Source organism: Trachurus trachurus (assembly GCF_905171665.1).
Source record: "Trachurus trachurus genome assembly, chromosome: 15".
In the NCBI taxonomy this organism is placed as follows: Eukaryota; Metazoa; Chordata; class Actinopteri; order Carangiformes; family Carangidae; genus Trachurus; species Trachurus trachurus.
Window position 1 is genome coordinate 25273993 of NC_139906.1, and position 22615 is coordinate 25296607.

Below are 22615 nucleotides of genomic sequence, written 5' to 3' on the forward strand. Positions count from 1 at the left end.
ACACTTGCTTCAAAGCCCCCCTGAGGGTCCCAGGCCAAGTTGTGTGACAGGGCAGCTCCACTACAGTCCCTCCCTCCTGCCTGTCTCCACTGAAGAAAGACTATAATCACACTGAAGCATCTGACGTATTTATGAGAGCAACATGAGAACCAGAGACTCCTCAACATCATCAGTTCATGTTTTCATTCTCAAAATCACAGGCCAAGCAGTCAAAAACTTTTTTTTTTCAAAATGATTTTTATTGGGAGAACTACAAAAAAAATGTACAGTACAAAGTTAACAGTCTCACACTCAAGTTGTAGTGAACTGACTCCCCCCAAAAATATTACAACTCTCATTGTCTTTTTGTCCGTTTTTTGTTACATTCAAAAAGCTTTACTTCTGATAAAGTAGTCAAAAGTACATAGTGCGCATCCCCCTGTACCTACTATGTACAAACCAAACGTGTTCATCCACTTCCCCCTCCAGCAAACTCAAGAATCAGACTAGATTTCAATACCAAAAGAACAAATGAACAAAACAAAAACAAGCATAGGAAACCAAAATAAGAGGAATGGGGGTTTAGAGAAAGGTCATGGTTGTTTATCAGAGTGTCTGAGTGGTAACAACCTTAAAAAAAAAAAAAAAAAAAAACTCTCAGAATCCAACACTACATTCAATTCGACTTGTGTATAAAAAAAAAAAAAAAAGATGCCAAGCAGGAAAAATACTTTATTTGGTTAATTTTAAGGCATGTCAAGATGGTGAACCCCTTAGGCACTACACAATAATACTGGGGCACAAGGGATTGCTACATTCTTTAGCACGTGGCTGGAATCACAGTGTGTCCTCGTGCAAACAGAAGGAAAACAAAATACTTTTTGGTTAATTTATTGACTTGGGTTCTTTGTCACTGAAGTCTGATCTAGATCAACAAAAGAAGTAAGGTTTGGACGGTCTGTACAACCACATCGTATACATTCTACAGAAACATCTAAATAGGGATCCTCGAGAGAGAGAGAGAAAAAAAAAAAGAGCCTTCTACAGCACTGACACAACCTCAGGAGCAAACAGCAATCACGCAAACTTTTTAATAACGTAAACAAGGAAACAAAATTAATGAAATAAATATCTCATACGTTCTCTTAAATTAAGATTTTTTTTACTCATTTACAATAAAAATAACCAAGCGAAGTTACAAAAAAAAAGGAGAAAACAAAATATATATATTACTGTGAAAAGAACATACACTCCACTTTATGCAGATTAATAATGGCGATCATAATTTAAACATAAAAGAATATAGATCTATTGCTTCATCATACTTGATAAATACAGTATGGACACAAATTACCAATGTAGCCTATACTTTTTCACAAGATAATAAATAAGTTAAATAGTCCATAGCCAGTTATGCACTGCTATGTAAATCACTCAAAAACAGCTAAAAAAATATATATTCAACCATCAGCAGTGATTTCCCCAAACAAACCCAACTCAAGAGTGCTTTTTAACCAAGCAACAAACTAGACTAACCAAACGAACCACTGGGTGGCGCTGGGAGGAGACAGATCTGGAATGGAAGCTGAAGCTTTCAGAGAAGAAAAGGGAAAAAACACACGTTGATAAAGAAAAAAAAATGTTACTTTGAGTCAAGGCATATTCTTGGCAGGATGGGAAATCTGAAACCGCTTACTGTCTCTTCTTCTTGTCAAGTCATGTTACACACATTTAATCCCAGGAAAAGTGTGGCTTGCCTGATAGAGCAAAAGGGAGAGTGGGCTGCCATGAGCCCTTGGGCAAGGCACTGTTGGAATGCCTTCTGTTTGCTATCTATTTTTAATACAGCTATATTACATACAGAAAAAAAACTAGACTAATGCCAAGTCAAGGACACTTTAAACTGTTTGAAGATTCGTTGATCCCTGTGGATGTAATTCTCTCCTCATGCCCCCCTCCAGGGGGGTCAGAGCCGGGTCAGCTGGTAGGATTTCAATGTCTTGCTCAAAGGCACTTTAGCAGGATGTATGCTGCTGAAGTGGGGGGGTAAGGGGGGTGCTCGACCTGGATCCTCTGTTAGAAAGACAGTCTACCTCACACACTGACAACCCCCCTGACTTCTAACCCCCCATGTCTGACCCGTCCATAAATCCGTTCGAAAACAAAACATTAGTCATCAGAAATCGACAGCCTGCTGAAGATTGGCAAACGTCGTCCAGCGTCCAGACTGGGCGACTCGGAGCCGCTGAGGCTCCCGGGAGAGCTGAGGGACCCGCTCGCATAGCTCTCCCGGTCAGAGAGCGAGTCTGGCGGGCTGGGAGGAGGCTCGAACACCGGCGACTCGTTGAGGCGGCGCAGCGCCTGCAAGTGGCTCATGTTGTAGGCGGGAGGGGAGGGGGGGCACACGCTGCTCTGCATGTTCCCGTAGTAGGCGACCGTGGAGTGGTTGTTAGCGTAGCCGCCGGGGTTGTGCACAGCCAGGGGGGCCAGTAAGGCTTTTAGGTCCTGTCCGGGGAAAGCGAAGGCACTGTTGATGCAGGAGGGGGACAGCACCTCCTCGTAGAAGCTGGAGGCGGAGGTGCAGGAGGAGGCGGTGGTGGGTGGCGGCGGGGTTCGTGACGTGGGGCTGTCGAGCAGGGGAGACTCGAGTCCGTGGTGGGTAGAGAAGCCGGAGAAGCTGAGGCTGTGGTGGAGCTTTGGTCTGTCCCTCTGGGTGTAGCCGAGCTGCTGCTGCGGCGGCAGGATCGACTCCCTGTGGCCGTAGCCGCACAGCTCGCGAGGCGACCGCGGCTCCCCGGTCTGCACGTTGGCGTTGGCGACCGGAGCGGGGCGGCGCTCGTCGGCGTTGTGGATAAAGTGACACCGGGGGCCGTACGGGCAGAAACCGATGGTGTGGAAGGTGCGGCACGGTTCCGTTTTGTACTTAGGGTGGCGGGACAAGCTCCGCAGCTCGTGGTAGCCGTGAGCGAACTGACATTTCTCCCCGTACTTGCACGCGCCGTTCTCCTCGAAGGGCCGGCACAGCTCGGTCTTGTAGCGGGTGGAGTTGATCTGAGAGCCGGGCTTCTGCTGCTGCTGCTGCTGCTGCTGCTGCTGCTGCTGCTGCTGCAGCACGCCCCGGTCGCCGTTCTCGCTGTAAGCTCGGTCGCGGTACTTGTTCTCCTTGTTCATGAGGACCGTGGCGCTGCTGCTGTTGCTGCTCGGCGTGTTCTCCTTCAGACTGCTGTAGGAGCCCACCGGGTACTTGTTGCCGTTGTTCATCGCGTCCACGTTGCTGGTCGAGTTTCTGCGGAAAAATCCCGGAGCGAAGGAGCCGCCGGTGCCCGGGGTCGTGACGGGGGCGCCCACCGCCTTCTTGTCCAGCATGCTGTTTATGTGGAGGGCGTTCATGTTCATTTTATCTTGCTGCTGGAAAAGGGAAAAGACACAAGTTAGCAAACAACCTCTGCGACCATACAGAGCACATGGCGTGTTGAAGACTCTGACTGCAGGCTGCAACTTGTTGCAGCAAAACTAAATGCTAACTTTACTCTAGCCGAGGCATGCTAATCCTGCTCCAGCCCAGATGTTTTGCACTCGAAAACAAGTCGAAACCCGCTCCAGTTGCTGAATATCTTTACCTTGTACAGCATATCCATGTCGTAGAAAGCAGACAAGACGGCCGAAGACATGTCTTTTCCCCAAGTTTGCTGTCGCGCTCCCTCTTTCATGGAGGACCGACCAGGATCCTTGAATGCGACGAGCGGTAGTTTGTGCCACGACTGGTTTTGGTTGTGGAAAAAGTTTGTTTTTAAAAAGTTTGTGTGCAGTCTTAAGTCCGCAGAGGAAGGCAGGCGGAGGGGAGAAGGTTAGTACTGTTGTTGGGTTGGAAGTGGGTTTGTTCGTCCCCTCGTGAAGCGCAGAGCCAGGGTGCTTCGCTTTGCGCCCCGGCTCCTCCGCACCAATATAAATGCTAGTCGGTGTCCAGGGAGGGGCGAACTCAAGTTAGTACAAACTTTTGCGAGGAGCCGCCCCTTCCCCATTCACCGGTTGGCCACCTATTCTTCAACACCACGCCTTGAAATCTAACCCAGCACGGCCCCCCTCTCCCTCCGCTCCCTAGTTTTTTTTTTTTTTTTTGCTCTTTTAATCACACATCCAATTTTGTGGAAGTTGGTTTTGCTTTCTGGGCTGTCTCTCGCTGTGAAAGAATGTAGAGCCGTCAAGGGAAGTCTACTATGTCTACAGGCTGTTCTCCGTCCAATTAACCATAGTCACTGACACTTTGGTCCTCTTCTGGAGCAGTGAGTGGAGGGGTAAGGGTGGGGGCGGGGGTTGCCTTGCTCTAAAGCTTAAAACTTCTTAACTAAACTTAAAAATATAAGTGAAATGGTTCTTCAAACTCCCTCTGTCATGTCCCGGAGTTTGTCCCTCCAGTGGCAAGGGGCCACCCCACTAGCCTCTGGACCACCACACTTGGAAGCTGACACATGTGTTTGTAATGGAAGGAAACTGTCCTTCCCTCCCTCTCCCTCTCTCCCTCTCTCTCTCCCTGTGGATGGGGTGAGACCACAAGTATGAGCAGAGAGGAGTCCAGGCAGAGTGCAGTACAATTTTTAGCCTCCACTGGTTGCATAATCAACTTCCACACTGCAGCAGCAGCCTATTCCAGTCTACTTCACATGGAAAAATAGACAGTTAATACCTAGTGTGCTCACATGACCTACTTCTGTACTGTCTCAAAACTAAAGTGGGAAATGTTGACTTCACCTTAAGATTAGAAAAGTGTCTCTCTTAAAGCGTAGCATGTTGAATCATTATAAACACAAAGAGGAGTTGCTTTGGTTATGTCTTTTTTTTTTCAAGCACTCTCAGCCTCTCTCTCTAACTTGTTTTTCCCCAGTGAGGGAGCCCAGACTGCAGGAATGTGTGTTTTTTTTTTATTGTGATACAGCGGCGCAACACTGCCCCCATGAGAGCAACAGGAGAAGTGACTGTAAACGACTGAAGCGCCATCTGCTGAGCAGAGCTGGAGCAGGATGGAGAGGTACATTGAGCCCAAACTGGCTGCAGTGATGTCATGACATTACTCTCTGCAGAGTATCCACACAGACAGGTCACAGCCATCAGTAGGGCTGCTTTGGTTATTTTTTGCAAAACCTGTTGTGTGACAGCAGACAGGGGCGCGTCCAGACATTTTTGATAGAGGTGGCCCAAGTGGGGCACTGACTTATGGTGGGGGGTGGCATGAAGCGTGAGCATGAGTGCCTGTGCCCACACATTACGTAGGCCTACTCGTGTATGCACGTGCACACGCAAACACACACCTACACCATACCCAGTTTTGTCTGCAAAACCCATATCTAGTTCAATTACTAACACTGCAAGAAACACTACACCTACTAGTCAAAATACAATGTGGCAACATACAATTGTAATAAACACTTTTTTTTCATACTTTGTACACTTCTCACACTTTTTTTCACACTTTGCATTTATGTTATTTATTGCTGTGTGTGTTATCTTTTTTGTCATATGTTCTTGTAAGCTGCTGGATTTTATTCTTGGAAAAAAAAAAAAAAAACTTAAAGCAGAAGTAAGCGATCCAGTCGTTTTGGCTAACTTCTTGTCAGTCGATGGAGTTAGCAGTCCCCGCCCTCGTCCCTACGTCACCACATTCACGCGCATCCCTTGGCTGCACACACAGCCCTTCATGCCGTTCTCTCTCCTCATTGGATAAAGGCTGTAGGATACAAGGAAAGTTTTCTCCTCGGCTTACAGCAGAGCAGAGTGACTGACAGACCCGTGTTTCGGACCAAACGCTCTATATAAGTGATTGCTGTCGGAAGATATAACTATTATATTATATTATACTATTATATTAACACAAACATTCCGCTTACTTCTGCTTTAACAAAAGCCAGTATAAAAAATGTATAAAATGCCTCTGGGCTATAGAGCATTACATTTTGGGGTGGCCAGTCAGATTTCAGAGGTGGCCTGTGCCACCCAAGGCCACTCCCTGAACACGCCACTGACAGTAGAGTCACCACAGTTCATACAGCCAGAGTGGAGTGAAGCTGCATGCAATAACCCCCCCTCCCCCTTCTTAGCATGATTTTACCATCACGGGATGGCAAAATGTCCATGGAGATGTCAAACTACCCCTCTCTACTCTTGGACTTATGTCAAGTTTAAAAACCACAGTGGAAAGATTGCAGAGTTGGCCGCACAGCATGAGACTCTATATCAGGGCTCCAAACTCCTCATATCTTTGTGTTTAGGGTGTAAATACGCCGTGCAACAACATATCACCAGAAATTGCAGGTTTTGCGACACTGGTAACCACTAAGTCTTTTCCATATATGAGTAATTGAGAGAGTGGTTTAAAAATCATTTTTCTTTCTGTGACATGATTCAATATTCTCTGGAGTGCTGAATGGTTTGGTTGAAGGAAGGAGCAAGGTTAGGGGGGGAAAAAAAACGGAAAATAGCAACAGGCGAAAAACAAGTGACATAAGAGCTTGGAATCTACTACTACCAAGCCTAAAATTAGGCTGAGGGCTGCCCCAGGACTATTTGCGCTTTGCAAGTTGTGATAAATAGTTTAATGCAAAGGACAGACACGACGACTCTCCTGAGAAATCCCTCGAACATGTCCCCGTCCACAGAAACCGCTCTCCCATCACACGGCTCTGTTTTTATTGGGGGATGTCGAGCTGTTCCAAAACATTACGTCAGTTTTACTGTAACAGGGAACATGGCTACCAGGGAGAGAGGGAGAAGGGTCCAGCTGTATGAGCGAGCAGCATGAATCCCCACACACACACACATACACACACACACACACACACACACACAGGACAGTAGCCCATTGTGCTGTCCTCCTAATTACATAACCGGCAAAAACTGAAGGGAAGCATAAAACACAGTCCAATGGGAAGAATCCTGCAGTAAATTAAATATCACAGGAAAATAACACCTTGTGTAAACATACAGTAGAGGTAAAAGCGTACACTGAAATACAACTTTGGTGACGTGTCAGCGTGAACACTTACTATCACAATCCCATACTGTGGTTATAAAGCTTGGCTGGCTGCACAATCACACCATTGAAGTGAGCACTTGAAGCTTGAGGCTCCAAGTTGTTTTGTTCCAAACCTTTAATCCCTGGTAGACACGCAGGAAGCACAACAGTCTGTTTACTCAATGCTGACACTGTTGAAATTTGTCGCGTGACACATTCCCAGTGATAAAGAGGACAGTGCATCGAGTGTTGCAGTGCACAAGCTGGGCCTGAATTATTGTTATGCCTTAACAACTGCCACACTTCCTCACATGTGTTCCCATAATGCTAACATTGTCTCTTACGTCCCTCCCCTGCTTAATTATTACAATTAAAGGGACACACCAGGCTTTGTCTTTCCTTTTAGAAAGGCAAGATAATCAAAATTGTGATTTGAGACATTTATTTATTTATAAAGATAGCAAGGAACAGTGATCATAAAAATTTAAACAGTGAGGGTAAAGTCTTAAGACAATAAAAGAGACAAGTACAGATTAAAAAAAAAAAGTTGCCTTCATTCCCTTCATGTCATAATTAGAAGACCAGGAGGCCAGTCTGTGGTCTCATGTGTCATGTCATGTATCTGAAAACATTCTCATTTTTGAATATTAGTTATTCCTCTAGCTCAGCCTCTGCAGCACATCCAGAGCCAGCGTAGCTCTCTGGTGCTGCAGGGTGAGCCGGGCGTGCTCCATGGGGCAGGAGAACTGGGGCAGGGGAGGCAGGGCGTCCAGGGCCTGCTGGGAGCTGAGGGCTTTGGCCTGGGCCTGGGTGGACAGTGAGTGGAGCTGGACCGGGTCTGGACCTGGGCCTGTGTGTTGCTGGGTCTGCTTGAAGGTCTGGACGAGGGAGCCGAGGTTCCTGTGGAGCAGCTTCACCCACTGGACGGGCTCGGCCCACAAGTTCAGCTCCCCCTTCTCAAACAGGAAGTCCTCCTCATCCTGGACAATTGCAAACATGTCAGTTAGTGGAGTTTTTGCCACTTGGGGCAATTGAGCAAGTTGTAAAAGCACAGCTGACATTGAAAGCTGTTATTGCAGAATATAAATATTTTACTAATACTAAACACAGGCAAACATTTCTGGTCATCTGAGCCCAACCAACAAGAATCACAAGTTAGTCAATAACAGCAACCTTTTAATGTCTGAACTGAGCTGTTGCCTTCACTGGCAGCATTTGTGGATTTTTCTGTTCTTTCTATTAATATTTATATGAGCTGTGGTTACAACAAAGTAACTTGTTGATTAAATTGCTCATGATCAATTTAAATGTCCCGTTTGTTCCATCCGGTGTTTTCCTGGCAGAGACCGTAACTATGACAGTCCTAAATTTGACTTGGAGGAAAACATACTGTCTTAGAGTGTGTGATGTTCTTGTACCACAGTGTAACAATGTAAGTTGTCATTAACACCAAGAGGACACATAAGGTTAATCCACCCCAGGACCAAGTTATATAACAGAAACTCACCAGACTAGAAGCTTTGTCTGAAACTGCCTCGTCGTTGCCTTCTCCATCTCCCAGCAGCCACTGCATGAGAGTGAGGAACCCTGAAGGAACCTGGCCCCATTGTTCAAACAGCTGACACAGCAGCTCCAGGCCCCGGTCCATGGCTACCGGAGGACACACGGACACACCGGCCATATCTGAGGACAGAGGAGACGAAATGTTTCTACTGACTCTGTAAATGTTGTTTCACTTTGAAGACACACAAAACGAGTTCAAAGACACACAACGAGCCAAAATGAACAAAAGCAGAATATGAACAAGCAACAAACAAGCATGTTGACAGATGATAAATCACATTTGTTTTCCCACCCATTACTACCCCCACGACTCTGTGCCAGATGCCAGTCATCACTCAAGTTCATCCTTACAGTGACCACAGGATGTATACTCAGGATAAAGCTCATAGTTAAGCTCATAATGAAGGAAGAGACAGGGTCACAACTGAAGAAGAAACACTTTAAAGGAGACATAGTCTGCCCCTTTTCCCAAAATTTAAATAGTTCCCAGGTGTCTTAAAGACATGTCTGTGACATGCTTTGGTCAAAATACCCCAAGGATCAAACATCTCAGCTCTTTTCATCCTCTCAAAACAGCCCTGTTCAGAACGGCTGGTTTCAGTGCCTGTCCCTTTAAATGCAAATGAACCACTGCTTGCCCCGCCCCTTCTACTGGTCTACTGGTCCCCTGGGATGATGCAAATTCCAAAACTAATTACCTCATTGCAAGACAACTGAGGGAACACCTCAGAAAACCACATGGATTTCAACATGAGGAGCCTGAAAATTGATTCTTTTTCAGTTCTCACATTTTTGGGCCAGGAGTCAAGACAAACACCTAGATACAGTATATGTTAAAGAGCCTTCAAAAGTGGTATTTCTATGTTATGTCCCCTTTAACATTCAAGACTAAAAGTTTTGACGGACAGATGCAGTGTCCATCCTTCCTAGCTCTTAGTAACCATAGCTACAGTTACACTGGTGACACAGATTTAGCAGATAATGGTATCAAAGCACTTTAGACTGCATTCTGACCTAACAGATATTATTCAGTCATATTCAGTCAAATGTAATTTAAACTCCTCCCAGTTTCCTGTCTTAGATCTTTTCAATCTAGCTGGACCATATATTAGCAAGATAACACTCGGTTTATAAGCAGAATAAGATCAGTTATTGTAGTTAATGATATTTAATGATGTATAAATCTCCAATTTGCACAACAGGCTGAATCTGAGCTTCTTTTTCCTTTGTAGGGATTCACTAACAGAATGATAATGATGGAGACATTAAGTACATTAGAGGAGTCATAAACATGGCTTAGCTCTGCCAGGATAGAGGAGGAAGAACATCAGTCTTCTGTCCTATTAAAGAGAAGCCTGGTTCAGGAGACAGTGGCTACTACAGCCAGATTTCTGCTAAAGCACATCTCAGCTCAAGGGTTTCTACAACACTGCATGTGAATGACACTGTCCCAGCCCATGGAGTATTATTGTGTGATTCAGTAGCCTGGAAAGAAAAACCATTACTTCAACTTGTGTGTCCATGTATCCAAAATAATTAAATTCAAAGTTTGACTAAAACTCAGACTGAAGTAAATAGTTGTAATTAAGTCGGCTTGCACAGCTGAACAGTGCACTGTTTGTAAAACTCTGATGAATTTGCCCTCGAAGGAAAAAATGTGTGTGCGTCACTGCTGCAAATCAAGAAACAGGAGTACTATCAAATATAAAATGCATCTAATCTGGTTTACGATCATGGAAACCTGATTACTGATCATTTGTATTGTACTATATCGACTTGTATTTGTAAAATATTTTTTAATATTTTCTGCCTTCGATCGATGTCTCAGTAGCGTTGTCTCTTGTGGGTAATGTCATCCTTGGTGTGTGTGGGGTAGTGAAGTCTGAACGCTGGAGAGCTGACATGATGTTCCAAACTTAGAGCGAATGTGTGTGCATGTGTGTGTCATGGACGGCCTTCTGGGAAACAAACCTATAACTCATATAACCAACCACTGTCAGGGTGTGTATGAGCAGATTCAAAAATATTCTGCACATTGCACTAATGTTGGTGTGCACACACAGTGAGAGCCTGTCCTGCTGCACTTCCTGTGTACGTGTTCATGGATGATTGGACTCTCCAAATGATTCATGCTGATACTTACGGCGTCTACTACTTAAGTCTCCTGAAGAATACATGCAGTTTTCTGCGGAAGAGGATTAGGACCACTGTGAAAAAAAGGGAGCTCTGACTTTAAACTGTGACTGTTTATGACTGACTTGTTTTTCTCAGGATTTTAAAGTCAGAATTCTGAGATAAAAGTCAGAATTCTGATATTATAGTCAGCATTCTTAGAAACAAATCAAAATTCTGAGTTTAAAGTCAGAATTCTGAGATTATAGTAAGAATTCTTATGAAAAAAAATCAAAATTCTAAGTTTAAAGTCAGAATTCTGAGTTTAAAATCAGAATTCTGAGATTATAGTCAGAATTCTTAGAAACAAATCAAAATTCTGAGTTTAAAGTCAGAATTCTGAATTTAAAGTCAGAATTCTGAGATTATAGTCAGAATTCTTAGAAAGAAAAATCAAAATTCTGAGTTTGAAGTCAGAATTCACTTTTTTCCCCCCACAATGGCTCTAATCCTCTTCCGTAGTTTTCAGTGCTCTTGTTGTATGTATATGTCCACACACATACAGGGGCATGCTCTTGCCCATTGCTCTCACTGGGTCTCATTCATGAAACGTGAGTAAATTTGTGTGTAGATTTGCACATAAAAGCTCACTCTACTAAAACTCTACTCCGGATTCATGAACGGTGCGGGAAACTCAGATTTGATCGTAAACACGTGTGTAAGATGATGAATGCCAACCCATCGTAAACTAACAACACGCCCCCGGTGATCAGCAATTAGCATAGATCTCCATACATGAATAGCCATATAAGGAGATCCTGCCACCATATTAGGAGGTAGGTGCAACCTGTTCACCTGCAGCCATGACGCAATCAAGGAAAGAGGGAGAGAGAGAAAAAAAGAGAAAGATTGCGGATCGAAGTCATTTTGGGTGAAGTGGAGTCCAGAAAAATATTTAATTCTCTTCTGTTAGTGGTGGTGTGACTGGGACAGGTCAAAGGCGTGGAGGGAAGTAACAGATTTAGTGAATTAAGTTTCCTTGGTTTATTAAAGAACTGTTTAAGACGTAAAGCCAGAATAGTTCGATATGAAACATTAAAAAAAAAAAAAAAAAAAAAAACACAACTACAGAGCTACAGCAGCGACGGGAGGAGGAGGCTCTTCACAGCCTCAGCTGTAGAGGAGCATGGTTGTATCAACACATGAAGTTATATAGGCAGGTTATATTGTTACAGAAGCACCAGCCGTCTGTCACAGCTCCATCCAAACCGGTGCCGACTGCGCTGCTGTGCAGGGTGAAGTGTGCGCCCACCAAGCGTGTAGCAACACAAAAAACTTTTTTCCGGTTTTATATCAGATTATTATCATCATTAGATGGAGCCTTGACGTGTTTGTGCGTGTCCGATCCCTAAAACGTCTATCTCTCCAAATATTTCTAATTGTTTGTCATGTTTAAATTACGTGTTTCAAAGGCGTCGGCGTATTTTGAACATGAGAGAGAGTAATACGGATTAAAATTGTAATTTTCAACAGTAACAAGCAGTATTTATTTGCATTCCTACATTTACACAAGCGCTACACACAGTCCGGAGCAGGTGTAGATTTTGTGAGTAGCTACGAAAAAATCAGCACTACTAAAAGATTGATGAATGTGGAAATCCACGTAAATTTGCGCTGCTCAGGGTTTACACACAAATCCGTGCTGCTCACGTTTCATGAATGAGACCCACTGTGTTGTGTTGGTTGTGTTGTGGAGGAAGTGTGAGTGCAACGACAAACACTTGAGAGGAAAAGCAGAACGTTCTCCTTCATTTACCATCTCCAGTTGTCTGTCTGACAGAGGTTTGTGTGTTGTTGTCCTACCACCTTGACTATCCTCACCACAGCTGACACCCAGATAACACCAGACACTTCAAAAGGATTTGAGAACCACTAGCCAAAACACTATGGGAAGAGAGGAGGGAGGGAGGGAGGGGGGAGGTATTTAGACCCACATCAATGTGCATGCACACACACAAACACACACACAGAGGCAGGCACATGTGCAAACACACACACAATGTTGGGAACTCAGACTGTTTTTCCTCCTCAGAGAGGAGGCGTAAAATCAGAGCAGAGTCTGAAGTCTGGCTGCCTCCTGGACATCAGAGCCTGTTGATTGGACTGTATTAGAGGAGATTTAAGAGTTTAGAAGCTTGAGTGACAAATTCCTTTCTTAACCAAAAAGCCCCCTCTCTCTGTGATGGCCCTGCCTCTGATGTCAAGCCGCTCCCCCCACCGTAGTATGAAATTTTAGCTGCATTCAGTTTATCTACTTTTCTATGGAGGTTTCACACGTCGCTTAACACGATTTCCTCCCTCAAGCTTTTGGCGCAAAATACTCAGTTTCTCAAGGGGATTGTCTTTCACACTGTTGTTGCTGTGGGTGGGAGTGTGTAAATGTGTGTGTGTGTGTGTGTGGTAGTTGCCTGTGGTAAGGTTTTGTTTGTGATGACAGACTACTTAAGTTTATTGTGGCACAATCTTGTCTTTGTAAATGATGATATCAGCGCCAGTTGGTGAATGAATGGATTTGAGTGAGATGGGGTGAGGCTGTGAATATGTGTGTGTGTGTGCGTGTGTGTGTGTGTAATGTGCATTTGGCATACAATGCCACTCATTTGAGCAGGGCAGGACAGGAGTGTCAGGGAAAAACTTAACCTTGTGCCACTTGTGGAAGCAGAAGAACAGATGCACAATTCTCAGCTTCTGTGTTTTTCTCCGTCACTTGCCTTATTAGAAACCATGGTAACTCAGATTTTAGACTTGACTTTAGATGTTAAAGGGATACACCAACATTTTTGTGTGTGTCTTGCCTCACTCTTGAGTCAATGACAAGCAGATAGACACCATCCTTTCGACTGTGCGTGCAGTAACAAGGGAGATACGGGCAGAGCTGGCGCACCGCTAATTAGCTTAGCTCGAATTTGACCGCTCAAGATGCCTTACCGGAGAGTTTTGTCAGCTCTGAGACGAAGATCGGCCCGCCACTTTCCGTTTAGAGTTGCTGAAGAGTTTCTCTGATGACTTTAGGTGGAGGCAGGCTAACACTATCTATACACTTCCAGTGTTTGAGCTAAGCTAATTAGCGGTGCGCCAGCTCTGCCCGTATCTCCCTTGTTACTGCACGCACAGTCAAAAGGATGGTGTCTATCTGCTGGTCATGGACTCGGGAGTGAGGCAAGACAAAAAAATGTTGGCATATCCCTTTAATCAGCTTGAAGACCTTCACCAGACACATGATCACCTTTCTTGAAGCACCAGAACCTGCTGGCATGAAAGCTCTCCAATCCCAGAGAGGATTCCTGAGGAAGTCACCTAGTTCCAGACTTGGCCCAGTGCCCCCTAGCTGCTCTTTGACCCTGCACTTGTAAGCGCATTGAAGCGTGCAGCTAAATGCTGATGCTAGCAGCACACTGTCAATCTTCACACTAAGATTATTTGATTCCTATTCTTGTCAATTCATTTCCTTCCCTGTTTCAGCCTCTTATCTCAGTCTGAGTCGAGTGGCTCAGCTACAGCGGTTCACTTGTCAATCCCTTTATCCTACTGCTAGAAAACACAGCAGGATGGAGTGTGTTCATATTGAATAATGCTCATCCTACCCATCCCCTCACTGGTGTCATAATGTTCACATTAGTAGGACATTACTGTGCTTTCACACCAAAAGCTTCCAAAGCATCAAAAACGCTCGAGGATGCGCTTCAGACAAGACAGCTTCCAAAACGGCAAATATTTTCAGCCGCTTTTGATCGCTCGTCGCGTGACTGACGTCAAAGTTCCGGCGTTTTGATGCTTTGGAAGCTTTTGGTGTGAACGCACAGTCTCTCCCACCCACACATCTACAGGATCTGGGTTAGAAGCTGCTCCACCCACTGACTTTAAGCAACTTCATCCAGACTGCTGTAAACTGCCAGCTACACCTACCCTGTCCTATCTAATCTGTCATCTGAATATTTGTTTGAAGCAGCTTACAATGCAATACCTTCCTGCCAGTCTGACAACAAACAAATTCACTGACAGGTGAATATGGGGTTTCAAAAAACAAAACAAAACACACTCACAATCTACACTCGAGCTCTGAGAAACACTCTTTCCTTCTCACGTTTGACTCACACAGGACACAGATGCTAAAGCAGAGACACCAGGAAGCTCAAGGTGTGAAATATAAAGAGAGGTGTGAAAGAAAATAGACACTTAACAAACTTCCTCCAGCAGCAACAACAACATTACACATGACAACAGCACAGTGAATCACACAGCCTCCGCATCTGAGGCTCTGCTGCAGCAGCAGCAGCAGCAGCAGCAGCAGCAGCAGTGAATGGCTGGCTCTGGCTCAGTCAAAGGATCACACATACAAGTCATTGGCCAGCTCCACAGGGAGCCGACACAGGCTCCGGTCTGTCTCCATGGGGAGGGGGGAGGAGGGGGGGGGTCACTGTACTCACTATGAGACACAGATGAAAGATGATTTTTAAGTAATTGATGATGTTGTGTGAGGGTTGGTGGTTTGAGTTTATAGGCTTTTTCTCAATGGCTTCTTGATTTCGACACCCCAGACATCATCGGGGGACCGACTGATACGAGTGTTCTCACAGGCTGAACTTCTTCAGGACTCGCTCTCACGTGGGGGGGGTGGGGGGTTTGAAAGTAATGTCCTGTTTGTCATGCAGCCACTGGTTTCTGTTGTGCTAATGCTTCTTTAAGTTTGGCAGCTGGTGATGGAGAGGAAGTGACAGCCGTGCTCCAGTTGAAAAGTTACAACAATATTATTATGTTTTCTGTTCTCTTACTGAATCACAGCCAGTGAACTGTTGATGACTGGTGCACCAATAGATTTTTAAGTCACTGAAGCCAATGGTCTAATAAAACAGACTTGCAGTAGTCTACAGAATAACAGTTGGGACATCTGAGTTTTCTCAGGAACAGTTTTATATGCTGTTTAATCCAATTACATACATTACAAGTGCACTGGGAGTTATTTCTATTATTTTGTCTGCCTTAACAGTGAATACTGACTATTACTTTTAATCATATTGTACAGTACAGCCAATTGGGAACAAGAGTTGGAAATAAGCAATAGCTATAAACTCTGTGCAACACACCAGTTTGCATTGGAACTATGACTAATAAAATAATCTGAAGTGTCTTTTCTCCGTCTGTGAATATCTCACTGCCTTTAAATCAACCAGACTGCACTGAATTCATAGTTTATTATTACTGAGGTCAAAGAGACTTCATTAGATTCATTTCTGTCATGAGGTACATGTCTGAAAACAGGAAAACGAATGAAATCTATATGTGTATGCCTGTGTGTTTGATTTCTTTTGTTTTATTTCATTATTAACATTACTTATTCTAGCTATTTTTATGCTACACTCATTTACAATCTCTTTTTTATTTATCTTGATGATTGCATCGTCTGGTTTGGCATTTTAAATGTCATTGTACATGTGAAAATGACAATAAGGGATATTCTTCTTCTTCTACTTCTGTAAGTTTTCTGAACTGTCCCAATGAAGTAAGCTTCACTTATTTCCCATGTGGGTTAGACAGAACATTTCAATGATCTGAAACTACGTTCAGATTAGACCGTGATCACACCGGGTTCACAATAACCGAGGAGGCGCCACGAGGCCGGACGCAGTTACATTGTGAAACAGCTGCATAGAAAGATGCTGCGTCTCTGTCTTCAAAAGAAATCAGACACGTGACTTCCTTTCACACCAAACTCTAAATCGTTAAAATGTCATTCACTCAAGTTTACAGCTTTTTCATTTCAAAAGTAAAAGGTTCAAGCTGCAAAGGAAAAGCTGAGTAATCCATCAGCACGAAGAGACTCCGGTTTCTATGGATTCTGAACTCACTTTCACAGAGTCTCATCCATCTAACATTAGCTAACACAAACCCAGCTTTAATGGATGAGTGAGTATTGTGCTAAAATAGGACGAGGTCTGTTTAATGAGTGTCCTTCAGCTCTATCAGGTTGTTGACGTGCATTCAGCTGCATTATCCACTGTAAATGAATGAACTGTGGGAAAGGACACATGAATGGCTCATTCTGCGCCGGAGTTTGTCGGCTTTACAGTAAAGCTAAATAGGTTAGTGCAGGCCGGCGGGCTGATAATGGTTCACTGGGAACGGCCTGGAAAATGTGGACACTTCAGCAGAGTTTGGGAGTTGACTGCTGCATTTCACAACACTGCTCCAGGACAGACTGAAGATTCAACATTTATTATTAAAGGGAAAATTTGCATCATTTTCAGAGATAGTTGTTTTTTTGTTTTGTTTGCTGTTTTGTTTTTTATAGTAGTGTCATGTTAATTGTCTCCTTTTGTAGTTTTATTGTCTGTTGGTTTCTGTTTACGTTCCAATTCGTGTGCTGATTTGTGTTTTTTTCTTTGTATTTTTTTTGTGTTTCTTGTGTTTTCCTGCTTTTATGAATTATATTCCCTCTGTCCTTGTTGTTCATTTTAATGGCTTTTAACACCTTGCCAGGAGGACTACAGTCGGAAATTAGCCTTTGGCTAACACTGGCACCTTTACATTTATTAAAGGGACAACGAGGAGTTTCTGTTTGGTTATTAAAAAGTCTCACATGTGGATGAATCTACGCTACCCACACTTATTAATGGCTCCATTTTCGATCAATATATAATTTTGTCTCTATCGTTATTTTGTTATTTTAATTAATGGTGGAAATGCTGGGCGAGCCGACCAGCGTTTCCTTACTTTCGGTTTCGCGGACGCTGCCCGGTGGGTCATGGGAATAACGCCGCCAAACCCCGTTAATACGCCGTTATACTTTCATTGTTGATGAATGAAAACATTCTGGGCAAGATGTCTGTCTTGTGCCGGTCCAAGAATTTCACCGTGCTCACGGAGGCTCATGGTAAATGTAGCATGAAAACACGTCGCTTTCCAAAACTCCTCGTTGTCCCTTTAATGTTCATTAATGTGCACTGTCCTTCTTAAATAAATAAATAAATAATAAAATGACCCAAACATGTGAGGACCTGCTGCTCCAACACATTTACAATCTTTATCCTCAGCCAGGCTAAACACGTGCTTTCTACTCACCACATGTAAGCAGCAGATAAGGAGGAAACCTAATACCAGACATTTGATATTATATAGGTTCAACGTTTTATTAACATTCTGAAAGGAAGGCTGTGTAGCTCAGTTTCTCTTGCCGTGTGCCATCCCAGTCACTTTTCTAATCACTGCCTTCTTATACACTGTTGTCTGATCCAAATCCTTCTGTGCTCTATATATAAAGTGATCCCTCTGTTCCTGCCCTCAGTCTGTCACAGTGCTGGAGGTCCAGAGAGGGTGAGTGGAGTTTGATTTCAGACCCAATTAGACTGGAGGTATTTGGGTGGTGGTGATTCTGGTGGGAGGGGGGGGGGAGGGGGGATGGGGGTGTAAATCAGATTTGCTCTTCCCGTCAGTGACCAGTGCTCCACTGTGGTTCACAGCTTTGGGAAGAAGCGGCTTCACTAACTTGACGTGAATCTTACAAATGTCTCTTCCGCGTGCAGCTAAAGGTTTATCTGTGTCTCGGAAACACAACGGCACACACTGTGAGTCCCACTGCTGTTTACACATGTCACATTGTTGTTGTCGTCTGGTGACAAAAAATGGAGTAGAGTTACTGTAGATAATAAGATGGATGACACTAAAGTCTAGACGTAGTACGACTGTAGAAAGAAAGCTAATAGGAAAAATATGATAAAATGTCACACTATTCTTTTAAATTAAAAAACACAGTACATAGTGTACATACAGATACATAGTGTATAACACACAGTCACAACAGTTCCTCATCTGCACTGTCGAGCAAAAACAGTGAGATAAAACATTTAGATTTCACTTTTAGATTTATTTCTAAAAGCAGCTTATTGTTTTGCATTTTGTCCTTTTGTGTGATTGTGTGTGTGTGTGTGTGTGTGTTGCTGAGCCCGTCTCTGTTCTCACATCTCTGACCGTCCTCCATATCAAAGGGTTAGGAGTCATCACCTTCATCTGAAGCAGCTCACACCTCGGATACTTGACTCTGCAACTGCAGGTCGTAAAACACACACACACGCACACACACACCTCCCAGCAGACGAGCTGACATGAAGGGAATTGTAAAAACACACACAAACAAACAAACACATTCACCATGACCTGCATACACACACACACACACACACACACACACACACACAGTAATGTTGTTTTCTAAATGTGACTGCACGACTCTGTTTCACTGGCGCTCTGACAGCAGGGGTGGGGGGGTTGAGGCGGGGGTAGGGGTGGTGGGGGGATGGTGGGGGTTCTGCTGACTACAGATATTCTACAGGTCAGCCAGCCAGTCGCATCACAACTGGAATCAAACACTGGGTGCCTGTAATAGTGTGGCTACAACTCAACACACTCGACTTCCCAAACTCTCTATGCAAGACAACACAATCAGCTGTACGCCGCTCACACACCCAACAACAACAATGTGATCCTCTTGGAACAACTTGATCCTATGGGAAATGACTAAGTGCATTTCACAATACACTGAGCTGGCCTGGACTTGTTCTTGTCTGTGACCTTTCAGTGTAAATACGTGGTTTGGTGTTACTCATAAAATAGATGGGCTGGATTCCATTTAGCTTCATGGCATTGTGGATGCAGCCACACTGCCCTAGCTTACTGGGCCACTTGAATAGAACAGAGACACCATCAATGTGCTTTTTAAAAAAAGAAAAAATAATTATTTTCCATTACATGAATATATTGGTGCTCTGTCTGATACGTTAGTGCAGGGGCCTCCAACCTTTTTTCCTCTGAGAGCTACTTTTACAAAATGACAATGGCCGAGAGCTACTCATGGTTTGTAACATAAATTCTTTACATTAGTAAAACAAAACTGTGTTTCCCACTCTTCATGGAAATGGTATTGTTTTTAGCTTCTACCATACTGATAACTGAAATTATTACTTTCAGGTATTGTCCCTCCTCTATTAAATATGAAAGGAGACTGAAAATCACAGGAGATGTCTGTTCTGATGATACATGCACATACACACGCTTCAGCCATAGGCAGGGGAAATGTATGTATGATTCATTAATCCTTTGGCGAGCTACTGGGAAAAGGGGCTGTGAGCTACTGGTAGCTCATGAGCCACATGTTGGAGACCCCTTCTTCAGCTGTTGTTAACATTTCCATGTTTTCCACATTCTGTGTTATAAACTGTTTTCTTGTCTGTAACAACATCTATTGCACGTCTGCTTGTCCTGGGTGAGGGATCCCTCCTCTGTTGCTCACCCTGAGGTTTCTCAGATTTTTCCCTGTTAAAAGGGTTTTCTATGGAGTTTTTCCTCAGTCAATGTGAGGGTCTAAGGGCAGAGGATGTTGTTATGCCATGTAAAACTAATGTAAAGCTATACTAATAAAATTGCCTTGCCTTGCCCTACATGAATGTAATATACAGTAAATATTTGCTTGCAAAACCAGCAGCTTTTTACCTCTGTGTAATCATTTTTGTTAAAAATGTTTGTTTTCCATTATGTGATGGACCCCAGGAAGATTAGTTGTGCAACTAATAGCGATAAACTCAGACTTAGCGACACAGACAGGTTAATGTACTGGTATCAGTATGGATGAAGACTGCTGGTTGCTGTGTAAACAGTCCTCTGGACCAAAACAAGACATTGATGCATTATATGCTTACAGTACAACCTCCTCGAGAACTTCATTCACTCAGCTCCACATCAGACATGTCCTCCATGCTCACTGTTGTGTATTTCTCCAATTGCAGATTTGTTTTTTGTTTTTTTTAGGGTTGATGTGATTTCTTTGGGGTTTTTCTGTTATTTTTCATTTGCATGTGGAACTCAACAAGCCACTCATTCTGGCTGATACAAGATCACTAATTTACCACCTCCTTTCTCCTTTCTGTGTTGAGTGCACATTCCTGCAGAGTGTACGACATGTGTTAAAATAAACCAGGAACTCAGTGCAGTCTTCATGGTTGTTTTGTGTGGTTTGGATAAGAGTGAAAGGTCGCACAAAAGAATTGAGACAAACATTCACACTCATTTCCCACAGTGGAGACATGTGTCCAGGAGGAAATGTAGGCCAGTTTACCGTAAACAACACACTCTCAGCCTCCCACACACACACACACACACACACACACGCACACACACAATCTCCAACTGAGCGGTGAATAGTGATGGATTAAACATGTGATCGCTTTTTCTCTCTTTTCAACACAGCACCTGAAGGAAATAAGAGCAGAGGATGTAACGTACTGACACTCACTTGTGTCCCTTCCATCACACACACACACACACACACACACACACACACACACACACCACACACACACACACACACACACACACACACACACACACACACACACACACACACACACACACACACACACACACACACACACACACACACACACACACACACACACACACACACACACACACCAAGAAACTCAGACTGCAATTATGCCTATTGTGTTCTCTTCCTCCTCTAGAGAATACGTCTGTATCTTAGTCATGTTGTTGAGCTCCTATCAGATTTGCTGCTGACAGCTTATCTGAACCTGACTGGCCTTATGTACATAAACAAAAAAATGCCCCCACCCCCACCCCCACCCACTCCCCAATAGCTTTGCTATCTTGTGTAATGTTTTGAGATGCCCATCAGTGGTGACGGACAATACGGGTGGTTCCTGGAGAAAAGCTGGGAAAATGGAGGAAATGAGCGTGTTGATGACAGGAAGTTGCACCAGAGCTGTTGAGCCGTCAGCTGGTTGGCCTCCGTGTGGCCGACGGGGACAGAGGGGAGGATCTTTGTTGTGTGTAGAGATGGACAGAGTACTCGACCCCAGTACTTAAGCAAGAGTACAAATACTACTGGTCAAAATTGACTCCGTTACAAGTAAAAGTAGCTCAGTCGACATGTTACTTGAGTAAGAGTAAAGAAGTACTTGCTTTTAAAGGTACTTAAGTATCCAAAAGTACATGCTTTTAAAAGTAAGAGTAAGAGTACATTTCTTATTTTTCACATCAATGAATTACTATAATTTTTTCTAAATGAATTTAAGGACCTTTTAACTCTTGTTTCTGATAATTAACTCTCTGAAAGCAGCTGATGTGCTGCTTTTAGGGGTCAGGGTTTCCTTCTTTGACAAACACAGCTTGTGTCCAATAGTATTTTAGAAAAAAAAAAGAAAGAGTACTGTTCAGCCTTCCCAGAAATTAACTCGAGTAAAAGTAAAAATATTTGTCTTGGAAATGTATTCAAGTAAGAGTAATAAGTACCAAAGAAATCCAATAAAGTACAAATCCTCTGGATATGTACTTAAGTACAGTACTCAAGTAAATTAACTCTGTTACTGTCCACTGCTGGTTGTGTGTGTGTGGCCAACGAGCAAATTCACTCACTAGAGCTAGGCAACATGTCATTTAGAAAACTGACTGCATACAATCCAAAAACAATGACGTGGAACCCCATGAGCACACACACACACACACACACACACAGTGTGCTTGCTTGGGATTTACTGGTAGTGGAAATCAAGCAAAAGCTTGCATTTGTACGTTGCTGTATAAGTTTATCTGCCAGGACCAGGGGTCTCATTTATAAAACTTTTCTCAATTTAGTCAATTTAGAAGTTTATAAATTATATGAAATATAGAGAAAGAAGGTTGATTTAGAATTTTCTGTCAGATTGTAAGAAGATGTTTCTGAAACAATTCCTCAGTCCAATGCAAAACAATGCCATTGAATTAACCTTCCTCTTGTGTCCCCTTTTACTCCAACCTTACTTAGGGGAGCGCATATTCTCCTGTCAAGTTTGTTTTTTATAGATCACAACCTTTAAGTGGAAAGTGACGTACGCCAAGTTTATAGAT

General features: G+C 43.6%; 2 protein-coding genes across 3 annotated transcripts in view; both read right to left on the minus strand.

Annotated features, from left to right (window-relative positions):
- Window positions 1-239: 239 nt before the first annotated feature.
- Window positions 240-3917, minus strand: zfp36l2 (zinc finger protein 36, C3H type-like 2). Of its 2 annotated transcripts, none has more exons than XM_083988469.1 (2): window positions 3600-3917; window positions 240-3384 (listed from the first exon to the last, which is right to left on the minus strand). In XM_083988469.1, the coding sequence occupies exons 1-2, from the start codon at window positions 3687-3689 to the stop codon at window positions 2149-2151; spliced, it is 1326 nt and encodes a 441-aa protein (XP_083844595.1). In that variant the 5' UTR covers window positions 3690-3917; the 3' UTR covers window positions 240-2148. The 2 variants fall into 2 exon arrangements, with proteins under 2 accessions (XP_083844595.1, XP_083844594.1); XM_083988468.1 differs by having other exon boundaries at window positions 240-3387.
- A 3559-nt stretch (window positions 3918-7476) lies between these two features.
- thada (THADA armadillo repeat containing) overlaps window positions 7477-22615 on the minus strand; it is a 118115-nt gene continuing 102976 nt past the window's right edge. Inside the window, exons 37-38 of the mRNA XM_083988020.1 lie at window positions 8493-8668; window positions 7477-7965 (exon numbers count right to left, since the gene is read on the minus strand). Of these exons, the coding sequence (XP_083844146.1) occupies window positions 7645-7965; window positions 8493-8668 (497 nt within the window). The 3' untranslated portion in view covers window positions 7477-7644. The remainder of the gene's footprint in view (window positions 7966-8492; window positions 8669-22615) is intronic.

What these genes read in the sequence shown, in the direction of transcription:
- zfp36l2 (XM_083988468.1), bottom strand. Translation starts at nt 3,689, where the DNA reads ATGAAAGAGGGAGCGCGACAGCAAACTTGGGGAAAAGACATGTCTTCG. An exon ending in ACATGGATATGCTGTACAAG is followed by an intron (nt 3,388 to 3,599) that starts GTAAAGATATTC and finishes TCCCTTTTCCAG; the next exon opens with CAGCAAGATAAAATGAACAT.